Consider the following 11,479-nt stretch of genomic DNA (forward strand, 5'->3'; position numbering starts at 1 on the left):
CTGGTTTACTTCTCACGCGGCTTTTTAAATATAATTATGTGGGTCTTGATGGGCTGCAGTAGTCTTTACAAAATGACTTGTAATAAAAATATGTATTTGATGCACAGCTTTGGCTAGCTGTGTATGAACTCCTAAAACAATCTTCAGCTCCACTGTTCAACCAGTTTTCTCCCCACCTTGTTCCTCATTTAAAGAAACATCAAAAAGAAGCTTGGATTGACTGTTTTCTGCTAATATAATTAAAGCCATCTAAATATTTTGTCTGTTGATGTGACATTTTATTCTCAATGAGCATTCCAATTTTTTTCTAGTTGTGAGCTGCAAATGCATTGTTAATTCACAACATTTTTCATCTTAAAGTTTATTTAATTTTACAGAGCCCATGCAATTATAGAATGGCTTAATGCTGTAAATGCTGGTAGTTCACCTGCATTCACTGGGATTGCTCACATGTGGTACATATGTATGTTAAATGAGCGTTGCAGGAGCTTTACTTGCACTGTAAATATTTAGAGTTTAAAATCTTAGTCATTCTTTAATTGTTCTGGTAATTGCATTTTGGTAAGGAACTCCAGAAAGCTAGCGACATCCCAATCGAAATGTTCTTTCTTCAAACTACTGTATGTATACTGGAAGTATATTTGCAATAGCAATTCTCTATTTTTATTTTTTGGTAGAAGCCTTATTCAACTTATATTAGATGCACTTTAAGATTCCTTAGCTAAAACTTCTAGTTTCCAGTCTGCAGGTGCACAATCCCACAACGAGGAGAACTTAATAGCGAGTATGAGCAGGGCAGCTTCTGTCCTGTCTGGGCACCACATCAGTGGTAGACCACTCATTAAGTTCTGGTAATAAGGCTGACCTTCTACGGCTGGGTAACCTCACTGCAAAGAGGCATCTGTGACAACAGACCGTGTTGTTATGGATCACGATGCAAAAGAGGAAAGGATCCTGACTTTCTTTTGAAATGTGGAAGCTCAGACTGCCTTTCCCCTTTTATAGAGCATTTCTGAATAAGCTATTCTTTCAATAATTTTTTTTCTGCTGCTTGGGTGGTCATAGAAAAAGCCCTTTTTTTCCCATTATGTATTTTGTAACAACCATCAGGTTGCAATATCCTGCTAATATTCCCTTGCTCTCCTTCTTGCTGCCTTGCTCTCCCAATCCCCCTTGCCCTGCCGCAGGAGCCCAAGCACTTCGATGCCTTCCAGGAATGGCCCGACGGCTACGTGCGGTTCATCTACTCCAGCGAGGAGAAGAATGCGCAGAGACACCTCAGCGGCTGGGCCATGCGCAACACCAACAACCACAATTGCCAGATCCTCAAGAAGTCCTGCCTGGGGGTGGTGGTGTGCGCCAGGAGCTGTGCTCTGCCCGGCGGAGCCAGGCTGCAGCTTCGCCCCGCCATATGCGACAAGGCTCGGCAGAAGCAGCAAAGTGAGAGTTGGGATGCCCAAGGGACCCCATTTCTTTCAGCTGGGCCTGATTTCTAAACTGGGATCGCCCTTACTTGGATGCAGACTAAGGCGTAATTGCAAGGAGTGTGATGAATATATTTAGTTCCAAATTTCATCAACATCTGTCTGTAAATACTCAAGGGGAAATGGGCCTACAATCCTTTAACTCGGTAGCATTTATATCAAGCATGCAGCTCTAGTCCATACCGTTCAGTTATGCTTGGTAGTCTATGCTGCGTTTCCTTAAACATCATGTTTTGATCTGAATTTCAGTGAAGGCTGGTCGTGTTGCTCTTGAGCTCTGTTTACTCTCAGATGACACCCTTGCCTTTAACCAGTGTCTTCAGTAGTTTCTTTATCCCTATTCACAGAGAAAGCCTGCCCGAACTGTAACTCGGCCCTTGAGCTGATTCCTTGCCGAGGACACAGTGGCTATCCAGTCACTAACTTCTGGAGGCTTGATGGCAAAGCAATATTTTTCCAGGTAAAAAGCACGCATACACATGCGCGTGCACACACACGCACACAAACTGTACCTATACACAAAAACTGTACCTATACATAGAAAGAAAGAGAGATTTCTTTCCCCCTCCCCTTTTTTCTTCTTTTTTTTTTTTTTTGTGTAACACTGTTTTGTGTAACACTGTGAGCACGGTGGAGTTCTGGTCCATGACTGAATTCCTCTGTAGTATAAACATGGCAAGAACAAATAAAACAATAACACTTGGGTGTCTTTTAAAAGCAGCACTTGAGGGTTAACTATATTCAATTTTAACTATAACATCATTATAGATGGTTAAAATTCTCCTGTTCACAGTACACAAATATGAACACAGAGGTTGTCCTGCACCCTGGCGTATCTGACAACTGAATCTCACCAAGGACCTAATATTTATTTCCTATTAAAATAAATAAAAGGGGAAAGGAAAGCCTTAGTTAAATTGCACAAGTTGAAATGTGAATATTCTACTTCATGTGAAAATAACCTTTGAGTTTTAAGAGAACTTAAAAACTAAATAAGAGAATTTAGAAAGCTAAAATTTGCAATTTCATGTTGACTTGGGTTTTTTAGCAACATTAGGCCAAAAAATTCACAAAAAGCTTCTGTTCTATGAGATTACATTCTCTGCTGGATGATTTTTTTTTTTTTTTTTTCCCCCCCGACCCACACTGCAATGAATTCTGTTCTCCAGTCAGTAAATGGAAGCAAACTGGCCACATTCCCAAATTCTTACCTGTTTAGTTTTTGTTTAGTAGCATCAGTATTATTATTCAGATATTCTGTTACAGACATGCGAAAACTGAAGATTTTTACCATCAAAATAGTCAATAAATCCTCACTTAGAAGTTAATTTCTACTTGAGAAAGGACAGCATTTTAAAAGCAATTTTAAGTTTCCTACTTTGTATTAAGGACTATACAGAGGCCCATTTAGGGAAATGTAATGTGCAAGGACATGTAGAATATACTGTTTTATCATATATCCATATAGCTTTGGATACATATATCTGCATATCCACAGATGTTTCAATAGCAGAGCATCTTTGGATGGCTTTCCAGGGTATACTTTTCAGTCCTCCTCAGGAAGGTGTTTACTGTTTTTAGAGTAGAGAATATTTGTCATCTGGTGGCATGAAACCTCTCTAAAGCCTATTTATGCTGGTTTAGTGATGGCTATTATAAAGTAGAACTGAGATCCTGGACTGCAGAAAATTAACGAGACTAAATTTATAATCTTTTTTTTCCCTTGGTTCTAATCAGCTACTCCTGAATGTCACAAACATAGGTAACACCTTTGCTCCTTCATCATCCAGCCTTGCAGCTCTGCAATCCTCACTGACTTCTCCCTCACTTTTTTCTTCTAGCTACCTGAAAGTCATGATTTATTTTATTTATTTTTAAATTTAGTCTCTCCTTGTTGTTTAGTTTCTCCTCCCCATTCTCTTGTGCCCAACCACAGACCGTGCTGTGGCTACCTCTCATTCTACTATTGCATTTTTTCTTCTTTTATCCCCTTCCAGTTCACATCTAATTCTTTGTTAAACCTAATTTAGGCTAAAGGAGTCCATGACCACCCCAGGCCAGAGAGCAAATTGGAGGCAGAGGCAAGACGAAGTGCAATTAAGAAGCAAACGTCCTTTTCTCACCAGTCCCAGAAAAAGAGATCTCTAAACTCAGAGGTAAGTCAAGATTTTTTTAGTCAATTAAAAAGGTATCACTAGGGATCCCAGGGCAAAACAAAGCTTTACGACATACTACATCTGTTCATTTGGGGCTGAAATGAGCAATAGCACAAGTGTTGAGACATACACATGCGTGCAGGCAGTATCGATTCCCAAATCTCAAAGATCTACTTGTTCTTCTCAGGCAGGAAGGTACCACGACAGCGGCGCTTACACCAATAACCTACAGAATCTGCCCTGCATGGATGGCCCAGAAAGGGTCGGTATCATCACAGACACCAGTTTTTCGATTCCAGCCCAGTCTTACCCTTCGCTGCAAAACGCTGACCTCTACAAAGCATCTTACGACTCAGCCAGCTTCCAAGAGGACCCGTTATCACCATACCCAAAGTGCCCCAATCCAAGGATCTACGTGCCCAGACCATGCAGCTACGAGTTTGGAGTTCCTACCTTTATAAGCTCCAGCCCTTACCCAGCATTTTACAAAGATCTGACAAGTCCTGCCATCGATGCCGACCCCCTTGGTTTGAATGGATCTCACTACAACGCTGTGACCACCCATGACAAGAGCTTTGATAACCCTGGCAGACATTATGGACTGAAACCAGCTTGGGGGAAAACTGGCAGCGGAGACTGGAGTGACTATGGACAGATGCAAATGAGCGCTAACCACCCTTACTACGGCGGGGACTATCCCTGCAGGCATGGTCCCAGCCCCTCTCCCATAGCCCCGCCGTTGCAAACCGTCATCACAACCACCACCAAGGTGTCCTACCAGGCCTACAAGCCGTCCGCACTGAAATACAGTGACAACCTCTGCGATATGAAAAATCTTCAGAGCTATACCCATGTAGCAGAAAATGTCTCGGGCGCTATCTATTCAGGGATGAAGGTTCAGGAAGACTTTGGGATGATAAAGTCAGCATTGCTCTACCAGCATGACCCAGTCCCCCCAAAGTCCGAACCAGTCGAAAGCGCGGAGACCTATCGGCATGGGCCACCGCTGGGGACCAGCTATGCTGAGCACGAAGGAGAGACCTTGAGGTTTGAGAGTGCTGAATATTGACTAAATGTTGCCTAAATGGCAAATAATGCAAATGCGAAAATACATTCTCGTGCTGACCATGTGCATGCTAAGGCCAGTGGTTTGGGATTTGAGGAAAGCTGAGGAAGCAGTATACCACAACAGCTTAACCCCCAAGAGTGCCTTTCTGGAGCTGTGCCGAGTGAAGCATATTTCGCACAAAATTTCAAACCAGCCCCACCTAATCTCTAAAATTGCACAAGTTGCTGAGCCCAAAAGTGCCTGGGTGAAGGCAGCATGGAGCACAGCACCTCTGGGAGTCGACAGCCTCCTCTGTCGGGGGATGCAATCCACTTGTAACCACAACTCCTGCCACACCTCCAGCTTTGAGAGAAAATGCTCCATCTGTAAAAAAGAAAATGCTTACCAGGTAGTGGAAAAAAGATGAAGGAAGGTGGCTATAGATTACAGTCAACTGAAAGAAATGACAGAAAATTAAAGAAATAAAAGAAGCAAAAGCAAGACAATTTGCTGAATAATTCATCCGAATGGTCCGTTCACCTGCCATGATCCATTTGATGAATGGAAAGACCAGCTCTCTGAAATGAGAAATGAAAAACCTACATGCTAACTTCATGTTGCTTTTTGATTCCCTGTATCAAGAGTACAGACTGTCCAGCCTTTCTATGCAAAAGGGGAAGCCCAGGCATAGACTCACCACCACCGGGAACCGACCCCCTGCAACACCTGACCTGGAGGCAAGAAGGCTCAGGTGACCCCCCACCAAGCACGCCCGGCATCGCGTGGGTGTCAGGGTTGCATATATGGTCCTGAAAAACATTTGCAGTGAAACTGCTTTTTGTCTAAAGGGGTCTGGCAAGCTGGTTAGACCAGTATTGCGCAGGTGTTACTGCAGAACCTCGCTTTACCCACGAATACAACTCCATCCTGTCTAAAAATGCAACATCCTAGCTGCTTACAATACAGGTCGGTGTTGAATGCACCTTCCCTGGTTGCCTTTCTGCACTGCATCTCCATTAAATCTTTCTCCTTCCTCCAAGGGACTTCTAGTCATTTTTCTCTCTGCAGTCATAACTCCCCATGACAGCACTGTTCTCCTGGAAATGAAGCAAGCAACAAACTGAGAGGTTAGAAAACAAAATTCCCAGACACCTTGAGCTAAACAAAGAAAACATAGGGACTTGCATCCCCAAATTCTAGGTAATTGAACTAATTCTCCAGCAGGCCAGGAAGACGAAGAAATGGAGGAGCACTGCTGGTTTAAAACTTGAGTGCTTTGAAAGCTGCCTAGTACTGAGGAATGGAACCCGTACCCAAACCGTGCCTGCCGAGCAAGGGAGCTGTGTAGACACAGGGGATTGGTCAGGGTGACAGAATTTATTATTATTAAGTTACCAACTATCTTCACCTTTTTGGACATTCAAATATTTTGGAAAATTTGGGGTTTGTATATTTTTGCTATGCTTTGAGTAACAGTATGCCACCGTACCCTTTCAATAAATATGAAATCATGGTTAAAAACAAAGTACCACGTAAACTAACATGAGCAGCTGACTAGTTGGCTTCAACATACAGAACCTTGTAATGGTATCATCAAACCGCTAAACAAATCTTACGTGCAAAGCATGGTGTACAAATACCTGAGTTTTTGAAATCATTATTTCTGGTGTAGTTTGTTTTCATAAAAATACAAAAAGAAAGAAAATAATGTGTGCACTCTGATATGTGAAATTGAGCCCCACAGGAATTTAGCTAATAGCATCCTGTTTCAGCAGTGGATTGTTCAGCATTTTAAAAATTGCAGACATGTGAAGCTGGAATTTACAAAAAACCTAAATGAATTCATCTGCAGCAAGCTTACCTTGTCTTCTAGGGTATTTACTGTATACCTCACTTAGCTCTTGTTAAACTTTCATTGCAACACTTTACCAGGTGTTCTAAATTACTGACAAGAACTGATTCAGGTGAGCAACATCAGTTTGATAATTAGCCCATATACTAACCTTAAAAAAAAAAAAGGCAGAACCCCTTGCCCACAAAAAAAAAAAAAAAAAGGCAAGCCAAGTTACCACCCAGAAAAACTGATCCAAGTTTTAGAGTTTCAGAATATATAACACTATGCCCATTTACAGAACTGAGATTTCTCATCTGTACTCCAAATCATACAGAGGCATTTGGCATGTAGAATAAAAATCAAGATTTACAGTTTCTAAGTTTAAAAGAAAAAGAAACATATTGGAGGGGAATAAGGCCAAAGAAAATTACTTAAAAAGCTGGAAAGATTCACAGCAGATGCAAAAGTCAAAGAAAATTTTAAAGCTGTAAGTTGCTCCATTCTATATGGATTTTAGAGGAGTTAGACAACCACAACTCAAGCTTCAAGTGTATTAAAACATTAAGACAAGCTGTGGGGGTTTTGTGCTGTTAATATTACTGGTATAAAACTTGCCATTGTAGCTGTATGCTTAAATCATTATGCTATGCTCTTAAACACAGCCTTTTAAGTGGGAACTTTGTGAATCAGTTAAGAAAATGCAGCCAATTGTGTTAAGATGCTACTTTTTGGGTGTGGACTTAATTCTAATAAACATGACAGCTGTTTAAGCACAGTAAAAAGCTACAGTAGCGATTACCTCACTGCATCATCTGTAGTACTAGAACAAATAAAACCACTCCGAAGGTTATTGCAGTTTTTCTTCACTTTGCTCCCTTTCATGCACAAGTGTCTGGGACAAGATACCTGTACATTACCTTTCTCAGATAAAAGACCAGATGGATAAAGTCTGGTGCTGTACATAGTTTTCTCTCCAAAACATATAAACGTAAAGGCAATGTGAGCTTCTGTAACAAAAAAACTGAAATTGAAAGCCGCCTTGCTGGTTTGTATAGCTGCAGGATTGACTTTAAAAGCGTGTTTCTCAAGCAAAGCAGCATCCTGAAGAAAGATGCGCTCCCTTCGGTCCCCGAGTAAGCAGCTTCTCTTCCATTAATCATCCCCTTCAAGCGCAGTTTCTGGTCCTGCCTCGAGCACATGAGAGGAGCCCCTCGCCAGCCCGCATCCTGTACTGCGGCAGACGTCTTCATCTAACAAATTCCAGTTGTTATGGCAAAGTCACAGAGGGAGGGGGAAAAAGGCGCTTTCAAACCTCGGCCACCTGTGGCTCCAGCTTCATACGGACTACAAGGGCCCTACTGAGGTGAAGTACCATCTGTCCCCATGCTGAGGCTGCCCTTTATACCAAAACAGCAGCCTTTTAATGGCAAAGTTTAAAAGCCCAAGTGTTGAATGGATGCCTCCCAGAGACAAGAGGCCGCTTGACAACGTTTTTCAACCATGTACCTGCCAGACGCAGCCGTATGTCACACATCTGACGGGTGCACCTACATGTGGGCATCATTTCGTGGGCCGGGAGGACAGAGCCTGGCACACCGGTCCATGCCGTGGCCACGTGCGTCCACCCGGTTCTGCCAGAGACCTCCAGTGAGTCCGAGCAATTTGTTTAGCGCTTGCTCCTCTTCTGAAAGCAGGTTACCTCTGGGCTTTTCAAATACACTAAATGCTACATACAAGGCATGCAGAAACTTGACTGTTTTGTGCCTGCTGAGCTTGAAGTAGTTGATGTCCTTGTTTGGGGTACAGACTACCATCTTTAAAGGCAGAGGCAAGCTTTCCTCCAAGTTCTATGGGTGGAAACCAGAGCTACTCTATAGATACTGATGAGGTAACACAGCAGAATATGATTTCTGAGCCTGTTTTTTTTTTTCCCCTGGGGATTTTCTGGGATTTTTTCTGGATTTCTAGGGGTTTTCTTCGTGATTTTGGGGGGAAGCTATCTAATACAACCGAGCTACTCCCATTCACAAAAGTGGATCACGCTTCTTGAGAGAGACCATTTAGCAGGATGCACAATGCATTTCTAGAGATGCAGGAGGTCTTCTGAAGAGATGGATTACGCACTCAGGAAAATTCATGTCATTCCCACCCTTATCAGTAGCAGTCACATGCACATAAAAAGGGAATAAGGGGGACCTTTAATGTTGGAGTAGTTCCTCCCAACACACAAGGTGAAAAGTTAGTCCAGGCCTGTTAAAACCCCTTTGCCTGAGAAGTAATGAGACCGCTGTACAGTGCTGTCTGTAAGGCAGTGGATAACTGACTCTAGGTGTTCTAGTTGCGTAAAGTAAATATCTGCCTGTCACTCATGAGCAAAAGGAAGGTGAACCTGTTACTGTTTACGTAGCACTACAGTTGGGATTGTGCAAAACGAAGAGTGCATTGCAACACAACACCTCCGTGGGCTCGCAGGAGTCCATGTGCAACACGAGGATCAGTGGGATGATACAGGTACAAGTAAGCATCACACAGAAACCGCTCATTTGGATCGAACTCATTCAAACAAACAGAAACCAAATGAAGTTTACACAACTCCTATTAGCTTCAACGTGCATGCTGGCATTTGCGATGGCGTTTGGGAGAAGCCAGTTTCAGGTATTTAGGCTGGCGTTTGAGCAAAGCATCCGAGACCTTTAAGGACCACAACCAAAGAGGGTTCTTTCAACAGAAAATTAGCAGTGCGTCTGCTCGTGGTGGTGTGTAAAACGAGCAGGGAAGCAGGTGCAGATGTTGTTGGAGGTCCTTTCGGAAGGCTCGCAAACACCGCTGCAGCTCCTATGTCTCTTTGTTCCAGCCTGTTGCCTTTCCTTCGGTTTCCTGGTTCATGGCAAGCACAGCACCCCTCTCCTGTCTTTATGACAAAATGAAGTGTTAAGTGACTGGGTTGCGGTGCTTGTCCTGCAACTCCGCACTATGTTGCAGTTTGGCTTAAACGCTGGCAAGTTCTGTCTACAGCCTTTCTGTCTTCTTGCGTGTGAAATGTCGGGGAGCGTTACAGAAAGTACCAACAATTGACAGACACGAGGTCCCGGTAGCAGAATTCAGACTTAAGTGCTGCACCTCTGCAAAACTAATATTGAAATTATTTAAACATCAGACCCCTTGCTTGTGCCAGATCTCTTGTAAGTGACTGTAATTAGTCTGGAAATGCCCCAGAAGCAACCAAGAACATTGTTCTAGGTACTTCCCAGATAAGAGCATTAAAGCAGCTGTAGCTTCCTTCCCTTCCACAGTCTAATCTCTTTGGAGAAGGGATTAGTTTCACAAACCAGTCTTACAGGCCACGTAACACTCGTGCACGCAAGCACAGCAAGATCCCAGGAAGCCTCAGGTTAGCCCCACAGCCCTGCAGGGGAAGGTAGCTGGAGGGATATCTGTGGAAATTGGGTGGCAGCACCAGAGGAGGAGGAAGGAGCCCATCACTGGGAAGGAAGGGCAGCCGTGGGACAAGGCTAAGCTGAGGAGACGGAAAGGAAAGGACACGAGGGCAGAGAGGGGACATCACAGGGCAACCACTGCACCGTTTCCACTGACGGTGGAGAGATACTGCCACGCACATAATGTACACATGTAACAGCGTTCAAACACTTCTTTACAGATGAACGCATGGTTTGCTAGGTATGACCAACTCCTACTGAATGTCTGCCTGAATTCTGCCCGTATGGGTGATGGTACCTTCTCCCTTCTCACGTCCAAGTCTCACCTTTGAACTTCATTCTACCCGGGAGGCACCTCTGATACTTTATTTCAATAAAGGAAATGGGCATATTCTGTTTCAGAAAATATAATGTTGTTTTCTTGTACTTTCATTTCCGTACACCGTGTGTGTGGTTGAATCCCTTGGATTCCAGAAAACCGATTCCCATAGCCCCACGTTCCACCCAGTTGACTTGAGGTAGAAGCAATTAATCTGTCAACGGTGCTTAAACCATCACAAAGCTACCACACCAGTTAATGAGGAACGGGGTGGGGTAGGGGGGAAGGTATAATTAAGACAGCTTCCAGTTTTCGCTCAGCAAGCCTGAGCTGCCAGCTTGGGGAAGCAGATAGGAATCTGAGTTTCTAAAACAATTTTCTGCCTTTCCCTCCATGGTGCCGCTAGTAGTTACCATGTTGAAAAGATCTCCCCCTTTTCTTGCCCCTTGCTCTCAAAAACATTAAAAAATAGGAAGTTCAAAGTAATGTTGAGAATTAAAGCTTAAAATGAGACTTCACTGCCAAAATTACTCTCTGACTTGGACACTAAGTATGCAATTTTTATTAACCACATCTTCTGTACACACTGGAGAAATGCGGGTTACAAAGGACCAAGAAGAAACTTTTGATTATTTTTATAACAGAAATATATGTATTTTAGAATACATAGAGCATTCTAAGTTTCCCCCCTGCATCAGTATTAGCAATAAATTGTTTACAATAAATAGTAAAAGAAAAACGCTACGGGGAAAAAAAACTTCAGACCTCATCGCAGCTATGAATATTACAGATAGGAGTTTCTGTACAAATCCCAAGTACGCGGTGGCTTAGCTGGTGGCTTCATTTAATATATGATATCACTACCATTAGCAATAATGAGAGTAAAGACACTCTCGAGACCATCTCGTGTATTACGGTGCCACCTTCAGGACACGCGTGAGACGGCTCTTGCCTGCTGGCGCAGATCCCCTCTCCCAGCACCCGCTCCCTTCCCGAGTTCTGGCTCGCCGCCGCTTCCCACCCCGGCACCGACTCGCCGCCCTGCAGGCTCTGAAAACCCTCCCGAACAGCGTTCCCACACCGAGACGTGTCTACGTCCTCTATGTGTCATGCACGCACGTGCGCACGCCCTCGCCCCCACGCACGCACACGCGCGTGCAAACACCCCTGCACCACCCACGCGGACACCCGTGCACAAGCA

General features: G+C 43.6%; 1 protein-coding gene across 1 annotated transcript in view; it reads left to right on the forward strand.

Moving 5' to 3' along the window:
* GCM2 (glial cells missing homolog 2 (Drosophila)) overlaps window positions 1-4,709 on the forward strand; it is a 4,906-nt gene extending 197 nt beyond the window's left edge. Inside the window, exons 2-5 of the mRNA XM_009585165.1 lie at window positions 1,188-1,440; window positions 1,832-1,944; window positions 3,515-3,640; window positions 3,828-4,709. Coding sequence (XP_009583460.1) covers window positions 1,188-1,440; window positions 1,832-1,944; window positions 3,515-3,640; window positions 3,828-4,709 — 1,374 coding nt within the window. The remainder of the gene's footprint in view (window positions 1-1,187; window positions 1,441-1,831; window positions 1,945-3,514; window positions 3,641-3,827) is intronic.
* Window positions 4,710-11,479: the final 6,770 nt, after the last annotated feature.

This window comes from Fulmarus glacialis, unplaced genomic scaffold, assembly GCF_000690835.1.
Source record: "Fulmarus glacialis isolate BGI_N327 unplaced genomic scaffold, ASM69083v1 scaffold26049, whole genome shotgun sequence".
NCBI lineage: Eukaryota > Metazoa > Chordata > Aves > Procellariiformes > Procellariidae > Fulmarus > Fulmarus glacialis.